Below are 24,234 nucleotides of genomic sequence, written 5' to 3'. Positions count from 1 at the left end.
TTTAGAGTGTTCAACCAGCCTACTCTGCAGGTTTTTGGGATGTGGGAGAAAACCAGAGCACCCGGAGAAAACCCACGCAAGCCTGCATAGAACATGCAAACTCCACACAGTGAGGACCCACCTTGGCTTGAACCCACGGCCCCAGAACTGTGAGGCCAACGTGCTAACCACTTGTCCGTCGGGCCGCCACTCCCTGTTCAATTTTTCCCAATAGGAATGAATTTTTGTCAAATTAGGGATTTTTTTTAACCGTAATTTCGTGGCAGACGCAAGAGCCAGCTAGTTCAGGATGCTGACCACCAGGAAAAAAATAAAATGAAAATAAAGCTTGTCAAAGGTCGAAATTAAAAAAATAAAAAATAAAAATAAAAAGGTGTTTAAGAAATGTTATCTCATTCAGTTGATAACATTAAGGCTGTATTTCCTAACCTTTTTTTGAGCCGCGGCACACTTTTTGCATTGAAAAAAATCTCAAGGGACACCACCATCTGAAAATCTTTTCATTTGAAACGATGTCGCCTATATTAACAATAGTCATTCTCATTAAAGTTTTATCAGCAGGAATCACATAAGCCTCCAAAATGATTCCAAAATCTAATTTTTCACACTGACTTAATGTCACCAAAAGTTGATGTCTGCGAACCCTGAACCACTTCTGGTTCGAGTGATGCAAAAATAAGTCATGTCATGTTTTTAATCGCATTATTTTAGGACTTTTTAGTACGCAAAACAATGGTGTGCTCACACAGTTGATGCAATAGAAACCAAACAGTACGGTTTTAATCTCGTTATATTCATATTCATTTTTCTCACCGAATACTACATTGTATGACTTCTTGCAATTTTCCGCGGCACACCTGACCATTGCTCACGGTGAACCAGTGTGCCACGGCACATTGTTTGGGAAACACTGCATGAAGGTCTCACAGTAAATGGTTGCCTTAAATAATGACACTAAACACCTATACAGTGGTACCTCGTCATACGACCGCTCGTCATACAAAATTCTCGTCTTACGGCGGAAATTTCGATCGAATAATTCGCCCGTCATGCGATCAAAATTTCGTGATGCGACTGTGAAATATAAACTGTATTCTTATATTTAATCTTGAATTTAGTCACTAGAATAGAATTTTTACTGACACCTACAGGTCAAGGCCTGTCATCACTTTGTATATACACACCCCTTTTTCTGGTCCCGCCTCCGCCTAAACTTCTATTAAATACTATAACCGACCAACTGGACGGCGTATCTGAATGGGAGGCCTCGAGGTGGTCGCTTGGCTCTGTCGAGCGCTGACCCCTTCTTAGGAAGGGTGGGGGCTAGCCAAGGGGGCTAGCCAAGAACAAAGGAAGCGGACTGAGCGGCGACCATTTTGAGAGCCATCGAGATGGGGCCTCCTGTGCAGATAACCTCCATTCGGCCGGGAGCTAAAAACTACCACGTGTTTGCTGCTTCCTCTGTATGAAGATGATTGTCGAGGCAACCCAGCTTTGACATTTTGGTGCCCGAAACCCGAGATTCTTCTCTGCTTTCCGGCCACGGCAGATCGACAGAAGGATGGATGGCTTGACGTCGGCTACTCCAGCCTTGAGAGAGGGCGATCTGGCCTGCTGGCCCGGGAACAGATTACGAATTATCCTTTCGTACAGAGGAGGCACCAAAAAACGGTAAGGCACTTTTTAAAATTAATTTGTAGAATCTAACCCACCAAGTCCCAAAAAGAAAAGTTGCGTATACTCTTCTCTGTGTGTCGGAGATTCTTCTTTCTGTGTGTCGGAAAGACATTTTTCTGTGTGTCGGAATAATGTTTTAATAGTATACAGCACGATAAAAGGCTGTGTGTCGGCCATCTGCCTGGAAAGCAGACAAAATGGGAGGTAGCGCCTCCCCGCGAAGGGACTTCGAGGGTTGTGTTAAAAATATAGAAGAAATATATTGTCATACAGTGCCAAGATAATGAAAGAGCTCGATATAAAGAAAGAAAAAAAAAAAAAAAAAGAAATAGAATAAAACTATAAACGCATGCAAGTAATCTTCATATGAATAGATATATAGATATATATAAGTACGCTATGACGCGTTCATAAACGATATAAGTATGATTGCCGCGAAAAATAGGAGTTTAATCGGCGAAAAAGAATACTTAGACGGATAAAAATAAGTATTTAAGAGAGGGTGCATTGGTACAGGATGGTGGGGGGGGTTGAAAAGCAGACCACATGTGAGAGGAAAAATGGCCGAGCCCACAGACAAAGAGAAAAAATGGCGGCGAGCCAACTGAAGTTAAAACTGCCTTTCTTCCCCAGCGTTCCACTAACCCAAGAAGATATATATATATTAGGCCTGTTCAACAACAGTGCCCCCCTTTGCTCAGCCCACTCTTCGTGCCAGGTTCCACTCGCAGAGGCCAGGAGCACGAGGGGGGGGATTGGGGGACTGGAATGCAAGAAATCTCAGGTTACATCTCACATTCCACACGATGAGCAAGGAGGAGGAGTGATGAAGAGACATGAGCAGAGAGAGTAATAGAAAGAAAATAAGACAGAAAATTGACAATATAACATATTAGTGACAAATTATGGGTCCTCTAATAAACACTGAAATTTATCATTAGGAAATGATTAAGAAATTGCTAAGTAGAAGGTTAGTTTCTCTAAATTTTAATTGTGGTAAGAGTGAGCTACAAAAAATGGCTCTTATATTAAATAAGCATAGTGCTTGGAGCAGAACAGCAATTCAACAAGTGCAATTTAGCTATCTTAGCAAATAGAGAGGGATTTGCGATTTAGACTTAAGGATTAGGAATCATCCAAATTATTAATGATATCAAACATGAAGACAATGCAGAAATGGCATTGATCCAAATTATTAGGTAAAATGTAGCTGGCAAGTTTAGATAAAATAATTAATTTAGGATAGGCATAATTTCGCTGAGATGCAATAAACATCATGACTTGTCACCAGTGCACGGGTGGCAATTCATTGTTTTGCCCATCAACAGGTGGAATATGTTTTAGCGTGGTTCATATTAATGACTATTAGAATATTAATTGCATTAGAATCGAACAATTGATGCCAACCAAACAACATTGACCTATTTCCTTTTAGAATGACTTGCCATGACACAGCGAAAGGTGGTTAGCTGCCAAGAAGCCCCAGGACTGGGGATGGCGCTCTTCACCAGTGATAAAAAAAATTTGCAGACCACGGATGTCTGAAAATGAGTGAGCGTGAATGGTTGTTTGTCCTTTTGTGTTTTTGATTGGCCGACCACCGAGATATGATCAATCGGTTAGGTATCAAGGTGGAAAATGATTTAGCAAATTGGAATCGATTTCAGAATTTGCCAATAAGCCGTTTCACGGATGGCAACGCCAAATTATGGAAAAATATGTCGTCCAAGGAAATTTTTAATGAAAAAGCAGCAGTACTCCAAATGTGAAATTTGAAGTGGAGAAACAAATCTGCTATGCGAAATTTAGGAGCACTGAGAAAAACAAAAAACAGACAGTGCTTGATACGAAATTCCAAAGTACTATTGATTTATTGTGATAATGGCATCCAAATTGTGTTAACAGAATAATTGACTGAATTGAAAAAAGGTTCCATATTTCGTTATGAAATCATTGCGCCTACATAACGAGGTCAACCGGACAACAAAATATGGACATCCTATTAAGTAGACCATACCAAACGCCATTATTCACTACACGATTGGAACTAGAGGATGAGGCCAATCTGGCTATTTGCATAAAAAAAAAAAAACTTTAAAGGAACACACTGAATTTGGGTTAGCAGGAGGAGACTGTGCTTCCTAACAGAAAACAGACTGGACCAACGGCGGTCCCGGGAGCCTGGGTGCTCAACACACGCGTTCCTGACCAAGAGCAGACATGAAAATAGCGGGATCCATTTTGTGCACTATAAGAGGGTTCTCTCAGTTGAAACGTTTATAAGAGACAGGTAAGATAAAATTTTTGACGTAATCAGACGAAATGGCAAGCACTCAAATATTGATTGGAAAGATTATTGCTCGGGGAGCAATGCTGTAAGCCATGAGGAACTTTTTATATTGGTTTTATTGTCTCCATAAAAAAAATGAAAGCGTTTCAATTGAGACTAAACCTTCTTATAGATAGTTAAAGTAAACAATTGAGATTAGATTTTCTTACAGATTTTTAAAGTAAACAATTGAGACAAATCTTCTTACAGATTTTTAAAGTAAACAATTAGAGAGAAAATAAACTACAATGGATAGAAATGTTACTAGATTTTAATTTTATGCCTGACTATTGAAAAATATTGATTAAGAAAGTTTTAGAGGAAATGATTGACAAACTCCAAAGACAATGGAATGTTACATTTGATAAAAAGACTACTAGATTGGGATATTTTGAATTTCAAACAACTGAGTTAATATGCAACGCAATACACATTGTTAAATGAATTGGGACTTGATTAGTATGCATTTTATAAGTAATGAGTTTTAATTGCTTTAAAGGATACAATTATGCTAAAATATTAACCTTGACAAACAAGGGGTGATTACAATTTAGTGGGTTCAATTATATTTAGAATTATAAATGTGTGCATTTTGTTTCTGGAATATTAATTGATGTGAATTTAACTGTTACAGAGAACGGGAAAGCTGTTTTCCTGGGGAGAAAGCAGCCTGGTTTACTTTTTGTGTTTTTCCTATTTTTAGTATGATTAGTTAATTTGTGTAATTAGAGGAAAGGGAAAAACAAATATGGTTCTTGATCTTAACAAAGAAGCAGTGATCATAATAGAATACCAGCTAGCATATTTGATTTTGACTGATAAGGCATTTAAATTTTCACAAACTATAGTGATGGAATAAGTAAGATTGTTGCGATTTTTATTCATTGGGGTATTAAGCCGAACCAAATAGCCGTAAGCAAATTTTAAGCACGTGTTGAAGACAACGACAGAACACAGCAGCTAAAGCAGCAGCGCAAACACTTACTGCACAGCATACACAACAACAAAACTGAGCCGATCTCAAGAACAGTCAGCAGACGAACTGCACACAGCTAAAGGCCTACCGTGCCTACCAAAAATTTATTCCAAAATTGAGCCATAAATGTCTCAAAAGGGAGGAAAAGATATGATGGACATCGAAATACCTACTTTTAAAATTTTTGAAGGAACTGTTTAATTTGTTATTTTATTGATCTGTAAAGAACATGGGATCTCCAGAATCAGCTGGAGTAACAATGGAGCTAATTTTGCAAACAGCATAGTGCAAAACATGGCAAAACACCTAAGTAGAGCGAACAAATGGTACGATAAAACCAAGGCTTGAGAAACCATGGGGGAGATAAATAAGCCATGGCAAGAACGCCTAACACTGGCCAAAACGTATATGAAGATAGTACCAACTAGCTTGGGATTAACACCTTTTGAGATAGTTCATGGAAGACCATTCTAACTTCCTCTATGGGAAGAGTAACCATGACGAGAGACTAAGGAAGGAGAGAAACTTATCCAAAGAACATGTAAGCTGCCGTGATCTTTTGTCTATCTTGCAGGAGGTGGTGAAGCCAGGTGACTGGATCCTGATCCGAGTCATAAAAGGAAGTCCTGGTTCTCTCCACGATGGGAAGACCCATTCGTGGCCCAACTCACCAACCTCCACAGCAGCAAAGATCACTGAAAAGTCAAAGTCGACTCACCAAGGTCGGTTCAAGGTCGTTCGAGACAGGTGACTCTGAGTGGACCAAGTCGGACGGTGTCAAAACCCTTGTCCGTGAAGAAACTCATCTGACGTCTACTCACCTGCCACGAGCACCCCTCACTTAACCCTGACCTCCCATAGACTTTGCACCTCTATACAGAAGCCACAGTGAAAGCTGTTGCCACCCACATCACAGTGACTGGACTGTCAGTGACTGCACTGTCAGTGACAACCTGGGCGTATCTGAACGCCCCGCCCACAGAGACTCGAGTTGGAAAACAAGTGCAGGAAACGTCCTGCCTCATCACTGGAAAGGCAGAGCCAAGCGGTCCGCTCTTGGATGGGGACCCAACCTACATCAACATCGGGGCTCCCCGCAGCATATCAGATGAGTATAAACTCGCTGACCAAATTGCACGACTCCAGAACAGGACGGAGGAAGGGTTTGCAGCCATCCATGAACAGAGCTGATGGCCTTCCAGAACAGAATTGCTGTTGACATGCTCCTGGCAGAGAAAGGTGGCGTGTGCTCCATCTTTGGCGACCAATGCTGCACGTTCATCCCGAACAACACAGCAGCTGACGGGAGTTTAACCAAGGCCCTGGAGGGTCTTCGATCCCTCAACAGCAAGATGAAAGAACAATCTGGAGAACTACTATGAAGAAGACGTGTGGTATAATTTCATGGTGTTCCAGAAAAAACTGATTGTTGCGAATGAAAGTTGTTATGTGTGTAGCCGTATACCCATTTCCACAGATCCTGACATCCTGAATTCACTGGGTCGAGGCGTCACATTTAAATCTGCAGTCGTGCAGATGGTCTAAGATGCATTCCTTTTAAGGGGAGTGAACATAACAGTAAGATATCAAAATCAGTGCAAAATCAGTGCAATTCAAACCACGTGATTCAATCTGGTGCGATGATGTTCCTGTTGACCAAAGGTTGTGGTCCACCCCCCCCCAGAAAATCATGTGTAAAGACATTGAGCTGTTACATGAGTGTTCATTAACCAAACTGTCAAGGCCCTACAGGGTATAGCAGATGATTTAAAAGCCCTTAGGGAAGTTGCAGGACCGATAGTCCTGGATCTGATAACAGCCAAAGATGGAGATGTGTGTGCCATGATGGGAGAACACTGCTGCACCTTCATCCCAGATGAAACCAGTACATTACTCGTGCCGTAGCTGAAATAAAGGCCCTAGTCAACACCATGGCCCAGGATCATTCAGCCGTAGGTGTATCACTGTGGTCGTGGTTAATAACCGGGTCATGATTCTCAATTCTGTTTAAAATTGCAACCTTGCGGTTTTTGCTACTGTTCTGTATTTTTTCTATGTGTGTAATCCCCTGTATGAAAGTTATGATTCAAAACACAATCCAGCACATGCTAGTAGGTTATAGTGACACAGTATCACCGCATGACAGACCATACTGGAGATTATCGCATTCTTTCGAAGTGTGACGAGTCCTCTATGCAAATGTGTTTGTCTTGATTTAAATATTGGGTTCGCTCATTAAGAGGGACGTAGAGGAATTTTTACCACTGATTACATCATTTCTCGCCTCTGCTTTGACATGTGATTTTGTTATTTTCCATACCCTGTTGAGTAACTGTCAATGATATTTGTATTCTAGAACCTGGAGGGGAGGGATACAAATTGATATGTTTAATGAAAATTCTTTCAAGTTACAACAGGGGGGAAATGTGAAATATAAACTGTATTCTTATATTTAATCTTGAATTTAGTCACTAGAATAGAATTTTTACTGACACCTACAGGTCAAGGCCTGTCATCACTTTGTATATACACACCCCTTTTTCTGGTCCCGCCTCCGCCTAAACTTCTATTAAATACTATAACCGACCAACTGGACGGCGTATCTGAATGGGAGGCCTCGAGGTGGTCGCTTGGCTCTGTCGAGCGCTGACCCCTTCTTAGGAAGGGTGGGGGCTAGCCAAGGGGGCTAGCCAAGAACAAAGGAAGCGGACTGAGCGGCGACCATTTTGAGAGCCATCGAGATGGGGCCTCCTGTGCAGATAACCTCCATTCGGCCGGGAGCTAAAAACTACCACGTGTTTGCTGCTTCCTCTGTATGAAGATGATTGTCGAGGCAACCCAGCTTTGACAGCGACCAAGCCAGGTCTTTTTTGCATATCTTTCGTGTATAACAATATTTACGAGCACGGAACGATTAATTCAGACGAGTTTCTCCTAAGACCAGGAAACGCGCAACGCGCATGCAAAAAGAGGGCTTTCTGAGTAATGAAGTACACTCGTGCACACAACACCCATAGGCAATGGCAACCTTTCTCAGAATAAAACTTCATTACCCACAATCAATACGTGGGTAAGCTCAACTATTGTATTTCCTGTTATTCTTTCTAAGGAAAGAAGCTCCCGCGATCGTTCTTTAAAGACTATTTATCGTTGGCAAGTGGTCGTGCGTTATCCTATTGTGAGGACATTTGTGTGCATCATTTTGGGAATATTTTGAAGGCAATACAACAGCAAACAGTCCATCGATAGTGAACGTGAGGGTGGAGGCGTGGCAAACCGCCAACCCGGAAAACGAAGGTAACAAAAGATTACAACAAAATTAGAATTCAGTTTTGTGTAAAGTTACATTAAACGTATGTTTGAGTGTCTGTATATATTAATCAAAGTTCATTTAAATTTGTTTGTTCCGTTTACGAGTGCGTTGTCGTGGAAAAGAAAACGAACCCCCCCACACCCCCAAACGTCTCTGTCTCCCATCGGCGAAATCTGCCCAATTTTAGTTAGATTAAACACATTTTATTACTATTAAACCACTAGTTATGTGTTACTTTGTTAATAGATGGCGAATTAGAAGAAATAAAACATTTTTTCCAATCCAATATCCTGTTTTTGGTGTTTTTTCAGAGGGCTGGAACGAATTAATTTGTTTTCCATTCATTTCAATGGAAAACGTCCGCTCGAGTTACGAGAATCTCGTCATACGAGCTCAGTTCCGGAACGGATTAAGCTCGTATCTCGAGGTACCACTGTACTAGATGTCAATTAACACAGGTTGTGCAATTTCACCGTTATGTTACAGTTGATTCACGAAAGGTGTCATCATCATTTTTTGACATTACCTTGGGTCCACAGATGCTCAAACTCGGCTGGATTTAAGGTGGGAAGTAAGCTGAGAGGGACTATAGTGCTGGTCGACAGGAGGTCTGGAGGCGATTGTGCATCCTCTTCGCAACTGTCTACAAGAAACATATGGAAACATTTCAATTTAGACAAGGAACCACTGGAATGTTATCCTTCTACTCTTAAAACCTTCACTACCTTCCCTGATGCATACCAATGAAATTTAGTTAACCTCTAATTAGAAACTAGAGACAGAAAATAATGTTTAGAGTCCCTTAGGTGCTGCCATCTCTCGCCAGCTTCAAGAAATAATTACCATCCGCAAAAGAGCTGTTCGAATGTAAACATAAGACGAGTGCGGCCAAAGATTTTACTAGACTTTTAAACCTACAGGAAAGGCCGGATATACGTTTCGCAGGTAAGTGAAAGGTCATTTTTCAATATAAAATATTCATAATATCATACCTCTACTTACGAAATTAATTGGTTCCAAGATTTTTTTCGGTACTTGAAAATTTCGTAAGTGTACTTTTTATGTAAATTCTCTAATTCGTTCCCCGGTCCTCACACAACTACCAACTAGACCACATGTGTCAAAGTGGCGGCCCAGGGGCCAAATCTGGCCCACCGCATCATTTTGTGTGGCCCGGGAAAGTAAATCATGAGGGTGCCGACTTTCTGTTTTAGGATCAAATTAAAATGAAGAGTATAGATGTATATTAAATTTCCTGATTTTACCCCTTTTAAATCAATAATTGTAATTTTTAATCAATTTTTTTCTGTGTTTTTAGTTCAAAAATCATTTTGTAAAATCTAAAAATATATATAAAAAAGCTAAAATAAACATTGTTTTAGCTCTATAAAAAGCTGAATATTCAGGGCTTTTAATCCAGTTCTTTTAATCCATTTATTAAAAAAATCTAAATATTACATCTAAAATGGTCCGGCCCGCATGAAATCAGGTTAACGTTAATGTGGTCAGCGAACCAACCCGAGTTTGACACCCTTGAACTAGACCCTTTAAGATTGGTCAAAGTATACTCTCACTTAAAAATGGATGTAACCTTGTTGTGCTATAACCGAGGCAAACGTGTTAATGTATTCCGCCGCGGCTTTCGAGGCGGAACTAGCTGCTTCCCCGTGCCTCACAAACGAGGGTATCCCAGTTTGTTTTTTAAAAGTTATCAAACCAGCCACGACTCGCGTTGAAGGTTTCGGCTGGCATCGAAGTATCCCCATTCTCAGCTGCTTGCTTTACTTTAGTCTTCGCAGATTCCGATAACTGTTTCTCCTTTATCCATCTTAAAAGAAGACCCTCCCTCTCGTAATGAATATCACTGTGCAACTTGAAAAGGACTACCTAGCGGCTACATCGCATACTCGCATGTCAAATTTGTCTTGTATCTCAGGACAAAAAATTGCTCAGACTTTTCCTCGTATCTCAAATTTCTCAAGTTGTCAAGTCAACTTTGGAGAAGATATGTCTGCCCCTCCTCCAGGCCAACAGGGGGCAGAAAAGAAAACCCAAACAAAAGTCACCTCGCCTCATTTCCTGCCTAAGATCATAGGGCATGAGCCAGGATATAAACATTCAGATTCAAGCCTTGAAAGTAGACAGGCGAGAAACGAGCAAGGAATACCAAGGAATACCCTTCAGACCCGATCACACGCAACTGGTAGGATAAAATAAGTACCACCTAGATGCCAGCTGATTGATGCTTAATTTGCTTCTCACAACCTTAAGCTGCATTCTTTGTATTTTCCCTTAACTTGGATTACTCTTATGACCTATCTCTGTAAAGTGAATATTTGTGTTTGATTTACTCAATCAGTTAATGTACCCATGCATTTCCACTCTATCATTTCAACGCTCTCCTGCTTTTCTGTAGTAAAGTCAAGATGTTATAAGTAAACTCAAGAGCAACACTTTGATCACCATAGTAACGTGAAACTTGAATGACGTCACATGCTTCCTCCTTTCCCCTTTCTTTAAGGTTTTCAACCTAACCACTTCCTATCACCATAAACTTCAATAAAAGTGTAAACTGGAAGAATTTGAGTTGTTCCTGCGTTGATAAGATCGGGGCCCCTTTTTCAAGTTTGGGGCAAAATTTGAAGAAAGTAGAGATAACTTGACAGTTGAAAACCAGCGTGGCATCATAGACAAAGGATTAAACGCCTTGCGTCAAAGCCAACACAGTCGTCGGAAGGGCCTCAAGAGGAGTGCGAGGCCTCAAGCCATGGCGGAAAAAGCCACTGGGAAAACAATTGAGCTGCTAAGGCTCGAAAGGGCCAAAGCAGAAAGAGCCTTCATCAATCAAGCCAGGTACCTAAGCAAAGAGGCAAGAAAACTGGAAAAATCAAAGTTGCTGAAGGAATACAATAGGCTCTATGCACAAGCACGAGAGGTACATAGCACTAATAGCGATTACGAACTCGGCCTCCTTGCCGAACGGGGAGGTTCTGAGGAAGATATTGGAGGAATATTGGAGAAAATAAAGAAGACCAGAGAAGACTGTGAAACCAAGCTGACAGAAGTAAGGGAGATAGTACAATTAAGTCTCTGGGAGAGATGCGGCAGGACTGAGCTCACGTCTGCAATGGCGGAAGCAGAAATATACTGCGGACACGCCCTTAGGACCCCAGTGACTGCGGCATGTAATGATGCCTATGAACAGCAAGTAACCCATGCTAGAAGAAGCATACTTGAGCTCATGACAGCGTTCAAGGAATGGGAAGAATGGATTCCAAATGAAGAAAGACCCACCTGGGAGAAAAGACTACAAGACCTAAAAGAACAGAGGGTCACCATCAATACAAGGAAGGCAGAACACCTACAAATGTCCAAGGAGGAGGGAACAGGAAGAGAAGGAACCCTCCGAACAAAGCCTGCAGAACAGGCACCCGGTCTCAAAATTAAGGCCACCAGTCTGCCCAAATTCGATGGCTCCAGAAGAGATTTCCACCCGTGGAAGAAGACCTGGGAAAGCCTTCAGAAACAAGGCGAGCCAAATGGCTCGACGGAAGCCAGAAGACTCCAGCTCCTTGAAAGTGTGGACGGGAGAATCTGCAGAGACCTAGGCCTGTACACCTGTCAGACCGCCGAAGACATATTCAGGATGCTGGAAAACCGATTTGGAAACAAAACAACAATAGCCTTGGAGATCGTTGAAGACCTGGATAAAATCCCCATCCTGACATTAGACCAACCCCGGAAAGTGATTGACATGATCCGAGCAATCGAAAAGGCCCTCAACGATCTCATAGAAATCGACAACACTGCAGCCATCAAAAATCCGCTTGTAATCAGATCAATAGAGAGGAAATTACCAGAAACAATAAAGATGAACTGGTTAGCCTTCATGACCAACCGAGCTAATGGAGTCACCCCAGACAACCACTTTGACAACCTCCTAAGGTACCTGAAGGACCAAGAGGAGATCTTGGAGAGGGCCGAGCAGCTTAATACACCTCTGAAGCCCGAGAGAAGAACAGTAGAACCGAGGCCAAATGAACCCAGAAGGTACGCCTCAACCAAGTCCACGAGCAAAGGGGGATGTGTCGTCTGTGGGGAAGAGGGGCACGGAGAGAAGCTTTTCTTCTGCAAGGCGTTCAAAAACCTGAAACCAAAAGACAAGTTGAGTGCAGTTGAAAGGTTGGGAGCCTGCAAGAAGTGCCTAGGGTGTCACAAGGATGAAAGAGACTGCAGTGACACTTACTTGTGCAGGAAACAGAGCTGCAAGAAAGAACATCACTTTTTCCTGTGTCAGAGAGAAAAAGCGACACCAAGACCAAACGCAGGGAGGCACGAATTGACAGAACGACAACAGCGATTCATGTCTGGACTGTCCCCCGAAGCAGCAGAAGAATGCAAGAGAGCCTTCACCAATGTTTCGGCAAGGTCGCTCTGCACCGACAAGTCTGCAGGAATGGGGCATAGTGCAGGGGAGGAACTCCCAGTGATGCTCATGCTCCTCGAAGTAACAGCCAATGCAGGTCAGAAGATCGGAACACTGATTGACTTGGCGTCTGATACTAACTATATCACCCACAGCGCAGCCAAGAGACTCAACCTCAGAAGTGAGAAGGTCACTCTATTGGTTCACGGTGTTGGGAGGATGGTTCTGAAAGAAAGAACTAAAAAATATCTGCTCCGCGTGAGAATCAAGACACCCACGGGGACGCTAAGAGACCATGAACTCACTTGCTATGGTTTGAAAGAAATAGCCAAGATAAGTAGAACCATCAAACCTGAAGAACTGAAAGAGTTCTTCCCAGATGTCAGCTTAGAGGACCTGCACAGACCAGAACAGGTCGAGCTCCTCATCGGTCACCGGGAAGGATGCCTCGCACCACAGAGGGTGAAAGTGATCTGCGACCTCGTCTTATGGGACGGACCATTGGGAAAGACCGTTGGTGGAACGCACCCAAACCTCTTTGAGGAAGAGTGTGTGGCAGCTCGCACATCCAAAACACACTTTGCACGGTCCATGAGGGCCACAGCAGTGAAATACCAAGAACTCAGAGCATCAGAGGAATTCAAAGCTGAAACTAGAAGCACTGTCACAGACAAAGAATTCCTCAACTGGTGGAAATGGGACAGTATTGGGGCAGCCTGCGAACCAAAGTGCGGAGGGTGCAGATGTGGTAACTGCCAGCCAGGAGGCAAGGAGATGACACTGAGCGGGGAGAGAGAGCTGGAAGTCATCAGAAAAGGCCTCACCTATGTCACCACTGATGATCACGTCAACCAACCTCACTGGGATACGAAATACCCATGGATCGAAGACCCCATTTCTCTACCCTACAACAGAAGTGGAGTAGAAGCAACCTTTCTGAGGACAGAAAAACAACTCAAGAAAGAACCCAAGTGGAAAGTGGCATACGCATCCCAAGTCCATGAAATGGTGGAAAGAAGAGCAGCAAAGAAACTCCACAAAGAAATGATCACCAATTGGAGAGGACCGGTGTGGTACGTTAGCCACTTGGTAGCGCCAAACCCCCACTCCGTCACCACACCAGTGCGCCTAGTCTGGAACAGCAGCCAGAAGTTCAAGGGACTTAGCATGAACGATATCCTGTTGAAAGGACCAGACGTCCTCAACCCAATCCGAGCAGTTTTACTCAGATTCAGAAGAGGGGTGCATGCAGCCCTTGGAGACATCAAGAAGATGTACAACTCAGTGTGGTTGGAAGAACCAGAAATGCACCTACACAGATTTCTTTGGAGAGACACCGAAGAAAGTGAAATTGAAGAGTATGCCATCACCCGAGTCAACATTGGCGATCGTCCAGCAGGATGCATTGCACAGCTGGCAATGAGAGAGACAGCAAAGCTACCCATGTTTGCCCACCTAAAAGAGGAGTGCAGAATCCTGGAGGAGGACTCTTACGTTGACGATGTGCTGACCTCTCATAACGACTTGGAAAAACTGGATGGATACACCAAAGGGGTTGAAGAGATCCTGAAAGCAGGTGGCTTCATCCTCAAACCCTGGCTCCGGTCAGGCCAAAGTGGGAGGGAGATACTCACAGCAGGAGCATCTTCCAGCAATATACTCATTCTACCAAATCAAAGAAGAGGAGAAGACGACAAAGCCCTTGGAGTCGGCTACATTGTTGAAAGTGACAAACTGTACCCCATGACCTCAGTTAACTTCTCTAAGAGAAGAAAGAAAATGAGAGTGGGTCAAAACCTCCTGGAAGAAGAGGTGAGAGAAAACACTCCCAAACCACTGACTAGGAGACAATTACTAAGCCAGGTAGCTAGCCTCTATGATCCGATAGGCCTTGTCACCCCCGCCAAACAGAAGGGTGCCATTCTCGTCAGGAAAGCTTTCCAAGAAGCTGGAACCAGCAGAATCCAAGACACGTGGGACAAACCTCTATCTGAAAAGTTAAGGGAAGAAGCAATCCAGTTATTAGAAGAATACGTCCGTCTCAGCCAAGTTACCTTCCACAGGAGCCTCACACCACGGAACAGGACCCGAAAACCGTGGGGAGTGACATTTTCTGACGGAAGTGACCAGAGTTACGGAGCCGTGGTGTACCTCAGATGGGAGACAGCGACGGGCATCGAAGTCAGACTCGTCGAGTCCAAGGCGAAGCTCTCACCACTTGACCAGAAGGGAGAACCAGTAAAAGCTGAAATATGTGGCGCTGTCTATGCGGCTCGCCTCAGAAGATACATCGAAAAGCACAGTCAAATGGAGATTGAAAAATGGATCCACCTGGTGGACAGTCAAACTGTGTTAGGAGCAATCCAAAGAGACAGTTACGGATATCAAACTTTCTTCGCAAACAGAGTGGGAGAGATTCAGAAGACCACGTCCGTTGACGACTGGTGGTGGATCCAGGGAGACCTCAATGTAGCGGACATGCTAACAAGAGGAGTTGCCCCGGAGGACCTCAGAGAGGGCTCCGCGTGGCAAGACGGACCCGAATTCCTAAGGCTGCCCATAGAAGAGTGGCCAAAGAAGTCGGCCAAAGAAGTCGCTGCCCATGCAAGGGAAGGAATTAATAAACTCCAAAGGAAGTCCTTCACAGCAGTACAGACCAGGTCACAGACGAGAGGAAGGACGAGCGATGCACCAGTTGCCGGAACAAGCAATCCAACCCATGCCACGAATGGGGGAGATCGGAGTATCCCACGAGGGGCTGCAAACGGAGATGATCCCCGAGCCCGAAGACCTCCAGCCGGATCTGCTGTGAAAGAACTGATCGATGTAAGGAGATTCAGCAGCCTAACCAAATTGACCAGGGTCATAGCCTGGGTATGGAGAGCTGCAACAAAATGGAAAAGTGTATTGGAACAAGACCCAACTTCAAGTAAACCAAAGAGCCAGAGACTTTCATCAGACCAGATAAAGTCCAGAGCCAAGCAAGCTGTACTTACACTGAGTGAGTACGAAGATTCAAAGAGAGACCTCTTCCAGGCAGCCCAAGAGGGCGCGTCCTTCCAAGACACCACCCTCAACAGGTTGGTGGTATACAAAGAAGCGGAGACCGAACTCTTGGTCTGCGGAGGAAGATTCCAAATCTTCGACAACGACAAAACAGCCGTACCAATTCTACCCCATGATGCATGGATATTGTCTCTTCTGGCACAAGAAGCCCACAACGCAAACCATGAAGAAACAGCAGGTACACTCCTGCGCATGAGGAAGAAAGCGTGGGTTATAAGAGGCCGAAGATTGGCTCAGAAGGTCGTAAATAATTGTGTAACCTGCAGAAAAAACAGAGCCAAAAGATGCCAACAAATCATGAGCGACCTCCCATCCGAGCGAACGACACCAGCCAGACCATTTCAATACGCAACTGTGGACCTGTTCGGCCCTTACGAAGTGAAGGACGAGGTGAAGAAAAGGTCAGGACTCAAAGTATGGGGACTAGTTTTCTGCTGCATGGCATCCCGAGCCCTACACACAGACGTAGTAAATGACCTGTCATCTGAAGGCTTTCTGTTGGCCTACAAGAGATTTGCAGCATTACGGGGACACCCGAAGAAGATATGGTCAGATCCAGGAAAAAACTTCGTGGGCGCCAGGCCAGCCCTCAAAGAACTGCATGCCTTCCGGAGGAAGCTGGAAGCATCCAGAGTCGAGGATGAAGCCTCCACGCATGGAACGGAATGGAACTGGAAACTCCACCCTGCGGACTCCCCACACCGAAATGGAGCTGCCGAGGCCGCAGTACGCGCTGTAAAACGTGCCCTGCACAACCTGGCAGGAGACAGATGCTTCACGTGGAGTGAGTTCCAAACCTTCCTCTACATGGCTGCCAACCTGGCCAACGAAAGACCCATTGACGCCAGGACGCAAAGTCGTGAGGAATGTATAGACTACATCAGCCCAAACACTCTTCTGCTGGGAAGAGCAGGACCCGAGGGAGATGCAGGAAGCTTCGACTTTCAAGGATACCCCTACAAGAGACTAAGAGCCATCCAGACCGAAGTCGACCGATTCTGGAAGAAGTGGAGCCAGCTGGCAGGACCCAACTTGTTCATCCGAAGCAAGTGGCACACAACGAGCAGAAATGTAGCCACGGGCGATATTGTCTGGCTGGCCGACCAAAATGCTCTAAGGGGCCAGTACAAGCTTGGACGAGTCGATAGTGTCGTCCCCGACACAAGAGGCATCGTCAGAGATGTACACGTCAAGACCTTCCCAAGCTACCCCGTCTCTACTACCAACTCTGATCAAGCAAAGAAACCCGCCACAAAAATCCCTTCAACAATTCTGCATAGAGATGTACGACGCATCATCGTCCTGATACCTGTGGAAGAACAAAAATAGACCAACATAGAAACGAGAGCAACCAGGAACGGTGTGACCTCTCTGGGTTCAAGAACAGAGATGCCAAGTGGGAGGTGTCAAGTCAACTTTGGAGAAGATATGTCTGCCCCTCCTCCAGGCCAACAGGGGGCAGAAAAGAAAACCCAAACAAAAGTCACCTCGCCTCATTTCCTGCCTAAGATCATAGGGCATGAGCCAGGATATAAACATTCAGATTCAAGCCTTGAAAGTAGACAGGCGAGAAAGGAGCAAGGAATACCAAGGAATACCCTTCAGACCCGATCACACGCAACTGGTAGGATAAAATAAGTACCACCTAGATGCCAGCTGATTGATGCTTAATTTGCTTCTCACAACCTTAAGTTGCATTCTTTGTATTTTCCCTTAACTTGGATTACTCTTATGACCTATCTCTGTAAAATGAATATTTGTGTTTGATTTACTCAATCAGTTAATGTACCCATGCATTTCCACTCTATCATTTCAACGCTCTCCTGCTTTTCTGTAGTAAAGTCAAGATGTTATAAGTAAACTCAAGAGCAACACTTTGATCACCATAGTAACGTGAAACTTGAATGACGTCACATGCTTCCTCCTTTCCCCTTTCTTTAAGGTTTTCAACCTAACCACTTCCTATCACCATAAGCTTCAATAAAAGTGTAAACTGGAAGAATTTGAGTTGTTCCTGCGTTGATAAGATCGGGGCCCCTTTTTCAAGTTTGGGGCAAAATTTGAAGTAAGTAGAGATAACTTGACACTCATATGTCAAGATATTACTCTATTAGCAAATGGGTCAAAAAATCTGAATACAGCAGACATGTGTCTCTAGTACTTAATCCCATGCTCAGAATGTTTAAAGGTCCTCATTTTAAAGGGCTTAATTTTGACTTCAATTGCAAAAATAAATATATAAATAAACTCGTCAGATTTATTGTCAAACTCACCAGAATGGACGCTTTGAAGTTGATAGGAGTTCATAGAACCTGAGAGGTCAGAGTTGGGTTTAAATGCAGTGTGCTGAAAGCTTCTGTTCTTGACTGATTCCGTTTCTGATGTGATCTGGGTAAGAGGTTTCAGTGTGTTGAATATGTGAGCCCACTGGCTTACAGGTTCTGCAGGACGTCCAATAAGAACACCGAGGGAAGGGTCCGACCTCCGACCCTGGAGCACTTTACGTGTCTCATCAACCCCACTTTGCAAAAGGCGGTAGTAGAGTAGTGCCTGATCCCGGACACACATGTCTGTCTCCTCTTCTGTCAATCAAAGATTTCAAAATATCTGAGATGTTGGAATCGTTTCGCCTTTTATCGGGCATGCACGCAACACACCTATTCCGTAATGTAGCAGCCTTCCAAGCATGTCCTGAGTTTCAGCGGGACGACACAAAAACAACCTCAATGTGGCAGTGAGGAGCTCCGTTTTGACCGCGGGAGAGGTCTCGCACCTCACTCCGTCAATGAACGCCTCCAGAGTGTAAGGTGCGCTAATGACTTTATCGCCATATGTTCCTAGCAACCAAAGTAAGGCCTGCTTGCCCTGCAAGGATGAGGAGAGGAAGCCAAACAATATTAAGGACTTTTGATGCAGAATAATGACATCATGAAATTTCAGGATAAAACTAAAATGGAATGAAATGTTTTATTAGCAGCCATTTGTCCAGATGTCAACCACTTGATAACAGAGACTGTTTATTTAGGCATAGATTCTACTGTTTTGGTACATTTACATATCAAAATCTATTTGTAAATTGTGCTTTTTGTTGCGCAAGATGACATGCATGGAGTGTGGCAATACATCCACCTCACCTGGCTATCATGCAGCATTTCCTCGCAACCCTCCAGAGCATAACACACAGTGTCGCTGCACTGGGGGCACACCCAGACTAGGTCCCGCATGGTCTGTACCACAGCTGCAGATTGGGGTAAGGAGGTCAGAGATTGAGTAAAAAGAGTTGATTACCTGGCATGTCTTGACTTTTTTTCATGCACAATATATGCAAAATTGAATATTACCAGATGTGATGTTGTCTTGCTTAAGCTCGAGCAGTCCAGTGAGAATCATGAGGCATCTGTCGCTGTAGCTCCGCCCAATACGACCTACAAGTTACACCAGATGTCAAACAGAAGTCCTTGGTGGAGGATACTCATACTACGTATACCACTATACAGTCATACCTCTACCTACGAATGCCTCTAGGTACGAAATGTTCAGGTTACGAAAGCTTTTTATGTCCAAATGATTGCCTTGAGATACAAAAAAGACCCAAGTCACAAATACCCCAAAAGGTAAATGCATTTCCTTATCCGTTATTTTATTTGGAAAATATTGTTGCGGATGCATTGATTCTCACTTTAGAACAGTGGTCTCAACGGTCCTCAAAGGGCCGCAGTGGGTGCAGGTTTTCATTTCAACTCAACAAGAGGATACCTTTTGCAAGTGTAATCAGTTAATCAGTTGATTGCAGCCAGGTGCTACTTATTTTAGAAGACACCTGATTGGTTAGAATGTCGGCACTGGATCGGTTGGAACAAAAACCAGAACCCACTGCTAAAGTTTAGAACCTCGCTATACTCTGCTGGGCTCTCATTGGCTGTCTCACAACAACCACTATCCATGTTTGAAGATTCTCTTATGTACTTTTGACCGCCGTTTGTCGTTACGGAGTTCTGACGTTTTGGAACACTCGACAATACGGGGGAATAAAACGAGAAGGCAGACGAGGAGGAAGCAGTGATCATTGCAACAACAAAAATCAAATAAATGCTGGAGAAATTTCACAAACTTTCTGTCTTCATAGAAAAAAAAACCAGAAAGTGTGCACAAGTTGAGCGATCGCTCACTTTGACGACGTTTGTTGCATTATAGAAACATTATTAAAAGTCGTCTTTGGATAATATATATATATATATATATATATATATATATATATATATAAATATAACACGCATTGGTTTGTACTGAAAAACATTTAATAAAATGGAGAGAATATGTACAGTACTGTATAGAGAGAGAGATTTATGTATTAGAAACTGGCCGAAAGAAGCGATCTAACGACGATTGCAGTTTTCTTCTTTTTTTCATCATAAATGATGCGGTAGCACTGTATGGCATCAGTCAATTGATTTGCAAACTTTGTGCAACGTTCAATATTTGGGTCCTGCTGCTCGATCTTTCTGTTTATAAATGGTACTGACGGTCGAACGATTCAAGTTGTTATATGTGCAACGCTCACCACTCTCACGCGCATCAAGCTTTGTTATTATTGCCACTCGTTTCAAATGAAATGGCTTGCCTCTTCCTTGCAACTCCCTCAATAGAAGCATTTCACTTTTTACCAACCATATTCAATAATGGATGCACGAGATATTTAATGATACAGATGAAAAAGGTTCTTTGCGCACTGGAGATACGTCACGCACTTCCGCATTGCAACGAAGAAGGTAGATGCTGGGTGAGCTGAGCCCTCACAGCACCAGGCGTATTAGCGGCGGAAAGAAGCACTACTCGGAAAAAAAATACAAAATTGGACTTGCGAACATTTTCGACTTAAACGCAATTTGCAGACATGTTCGTATGTACCGTTGTTCGTAAGTTGAATGTTCGTAAGTAGGGGAGCATCTGTGTATATATATATATATATATATATATATATATATATATATATATATATATATATATATATATATATATATAAAATGGGTGAAAAATTAAATTACAAATAAATCATAAAACGTTAATGTTTGCTATTGATTAATTTTGTTAATGTTGTTGTTTGAATTCTTAATGTTTCGTTTATAAAACGTGTATTCATGTGTTCGTGTGATTGTCATGTCTTGTTAGGGTTTTGGGTGGATGTGTCTGTGTTTGCTTTCTGCCTCTTGTGTCCCGCACACTCTGGGCTTCCCTTGCTCCGCACCGCCTGAGGGACACAAGAGGAGAAAAGCAAACACACACACATGACAGTGGTTGTGTGCCATCTCTGTTGCATGCCGTTAGCTTCCTCTTGTTCCCCTGTGTTTCAACACAGATAGATTTTGTGTGCCTGTTATTCAATTTAAAAACAATAATAAATCATTTTCTTATCATTTGTCTCATTATTGTGTTTCCTCACATCTTTCATACAAAATTCGGACACTTTGACTAATTAGTTGTGTGAGGACCGTGGAACGAATTAGAGCAATTACACATAAAGTAAATAAATAAAAATTTTCAAGTTATGAAAAAAGTTCTGGAACCAATTAATTTTGTAAGTAGATGTAGGACTGTAGTAAGATATTGAGTATTTTTAATGAAGCTTTCAACTGACACTAGATCAAGTTGATATGTAACTTATCGCGAATTCACTACTTCGCGATTTTTTTTCTGCTATTAATTAAAATGTTCTTTACTTCAGTACTGAGTGCTAGCAGCAAGAGTGGCTTCCACTTATGAGTTTCAGCGTGGATTTTCACATTTTTATGAACTTTAAAAAATATATATGGTATATATATATTTTTTTTACTTCAGTGCCGAGTCCTAGTAGCAAGAGTGGCTTCCACTGAATCCACGCTAAAACTCGTAAGCGGAAGCCCCTCTTGCAACTAGGACTCAGCACTATAGTAAAAAAAATATGAAAATTCACGCTGAAACACATACACAGAAGCCACTCTTGCTACTAGGACTCAGGAACGAAGAATTAAAAAGTATATATATTTTTTATATTAATAGAGGTGACCCTACTTTGCGATGTTTTTGATTATCCTGGCCATGTCTGGTCTGCATTAAACTGCGATATTCGAGGGATTACTGTAGGACTATAGTACCATTATAAATAGTGATATCCTAATCCACGTGTCAAAGTGGCGGCCCGGGGGCCAAATCTGGCCCGCCACATCATTTTCTGTGGCCCGGGAAAGTAAATCATGAGTGCCGACTTTCTGTTTTAGGATCAAATTAAAATGAAGAGTATAGATGTATATTAAATTTCCTGATTTTCCCCCTTTTAAATCAATAAATGTAATTTTTTAATCCATTTTTTCTGTGTTTTTAGTTCAAAAATCATTTTGTAAAATCTAAAAATATATTTTAAAAAAGCTAAAATAAACATTGTTTTAGATCTATAAAAAACAGAATATTCATTGATTTTAATCCAGTTCTTTTAATCCATTTATAAAAAAGTCTATCTAAGTTTATCTAAAATGGTCCGGCCCACATGAAAGCGAGTTGACGTTAACGCGGCCCACGAACCAACCCGAGTCTGACATCCCTGTCCTAATCCATAACTCAGTATCGGTATCCACACCTGATAGGGCTATTTTTGGATTAGGGGACAGTATCGGATTTGGTCATTAGATCAGATCAGATCCAGTGGTCGCTTTCAGTACCATCTTGCTTTTCGGCTGCTATAAATGAACCCACCTTGCAGCCAAGTGTGCTGAGTGGTCAGGTAATATTTATAAACAGAGCATTTCTTGAGGCGGTACCAGTAGAGGTTTGATTATTTACATAATTTTTAGCATTATTATTACAGGTCCAAAAATATGGACCGTTTATCTATATCGACACATTTCTTTAGAAAAATTAGATTTGAAGTTAAATAATGAGTATTTGGACATCAGTTGTTGTGAGCCATGCAAAAACATCATTAGTGAGTGACTACGGATCAATTTGGTTGACAACAGCAAACAACATTGCAAAGTGGCTACTTACCAATGGCTGATATTGCAGCCTGGGCAGTGTCTGCGTTAACATCAGTGCAGTATTCTTTCAGTTCATCCAGTAACATTGCAACATTATCATCATTTACCAGTTCTACCAGCACCTACAAACACAAATTGCAAGAGGACTTGTTGATGTTGGAATAAAACAGCACCTGAAGCAAAGAGAAGGTTGTGTCTGCATATTTTTTATTGCTTGTAGCTATCCCAGCGGCCGAGCGGTTAGCACATTGGCTTCACGGTTCTGGGGTTGAGGGTTCGATCCCATGTGGATCTTCACTGTGTACTTCCAGGTACTCCGGTTTCCTCCCACAACCCAAAAACATGCATGGTAGGCCAATTGAACATTATAAATTGCCCGTAGCTAGGGGTCTGAGTGCAAATGGTTGTCCGTCACCTTGTGCCCTGCCTGCAAATGGCTGGCCACCGATTCAGAGTGTCCCCGCTCCGGTGCCCGGAGTTAGCCGGGATATGCTCCAGCACCCCCAGAGACCCTTGTGAGAATAGGTGGTTCAGAAAATGAATGAATGAATGAATGTAGATTTCCCTCAAAAATTGAGGGATAGTCTCATAGATGTTTAGGAAAGAAAATTCGGATATAACATATTTGGAGAAAAAGAGAAAAATGGAGAAAACAGGCCAACCTGCATTTTCCTCTGCTTGATATATGCTGGTTCAGCATAGCCACAGAAAAAACGTTTGTAGTGTGCCCCCATCAGGCCAGGGACAGACCGCAACAGCAACTTCATGGGGAGAAAAAAATGCATCAGAGACGACCAGATAAACAAGCCTTCAATTTAAGGCTTATCTGCCTTTTTAAAACTAAGGGCTACTTTCACGCATTTGCAAGGGTACAAGTTCGACAAAAATTTCTCAGCCTGCTTCAGCTTCAACGTAGGTCATTACTACTATGGCTATATTTTTTTTTTCTAAAGTAGATGCAAATGTTTTGAATGTCTTATTTTGATGAATTACAAAGAGATGTGAGGCAGAAACGAGAGGATCTGCACTATTCTAAATTGATACAATTTATTTCAACGATTAGTCAATTTCAAAGTAGTTTTGGATTAATTGTATGATCGACTAGTTGTGGCTAAACCTGTTAACTTTGACAGCACACACCTGAATGTGGCAGAGCACGGTAAACCTGATCTCTCTTGATGCACTCCCACAGGCGGCCAACAAGGGAGCCCTTACTCGTTCCAGAGCTGCCAGGCTGACTGCAGGTAAGGTGGCGCACAGGCTAAGGAAGAGGCTCAGCGTTGCGGCCATAACTGGCACGTGAGGGCTGACCAGGGAGGTATCCAGCAGAGAGAGGATGTCAAAGAGCTCATCTTCAGAGTGAGGTTGGTAGCGCTGGAGAATCTTAAGAACCTCACTCTGGCCCCACACATCACATTCCTTAAACCTGAATTACACATA

At 42.8% G+C, this 24,234-nt stretch overlaps 1 protein-coding gene across 3 annotated transcripts in view; it reads right to left on the bottom strand.

Moving 5' to 3' along the window:
• ap4b1 (adaptor related protein complex 4 subunit beta 1) overlaps positions 1-24,234 on the bottom strand; it is a 28,506-nt gene that overhangs the window by 1,045 nt on the left and 3,227 nt on the right. For 2 of the 3 annotated variants that reach the window (XM_077613539.1, XM_077613367.1), the window contains 8 exons: positions 23,935-24,220; positions 23,457-23,555; positions 22,805-22,916; positions 19,129-19,212; positions 18,922-19,025; positions 18,445-18,652; positions 18,061-18,369; positions 8,822-8,938 (listed from right to left, as the gene is read on the bottom strand). In XM_077613539.1, the coding sequence (XP_077469665.1) occupies positions 8,822-8,938; positions 18,061-18,369; positions 18,445-18,652; positions 18,922-19,025; positions 19,129-19,212; positions 22,805-22,916; positions 23,457-23,555; positions 23,935-24,220 (1,319 nt within the window). The remainder of the gene's footprint in view (positions 1-8,821; positions 8,939-18,060; positions 18,370-18,444; positions 18,653-18,921; positions 19,026-19,128; positions 19,213-22,804; positions 22,917-23,456; positions 23,556-23,934; positions 24,221-24,234) is intronic. The other variant, XM_077613455.1, reaches the window with a different exon arrangement.

The sequence above is a fragment of the Stigmatopora argus genome, chromosome 1 (genome assembly GCF_051989625.1).
Source record: "Stigmatopora argus isolate UIUO_Sarg chromosome 1, RoL_Sarg_1.0, whole genome shotgun sequence".
Classification (NCBI taxonomy): domain Eukaryota; kingdom Metazoa; phylum Chordata; class Actinopteri; order Syngnathiformes; family Syngnathidae; genus Stigmatopora; species Stigmatopora argus.
The sequence above is the reverse complement of the archived record's forward strand: the minus strand, read 5'-3'. Positions and strand labels throughout refer to the sequence as shown.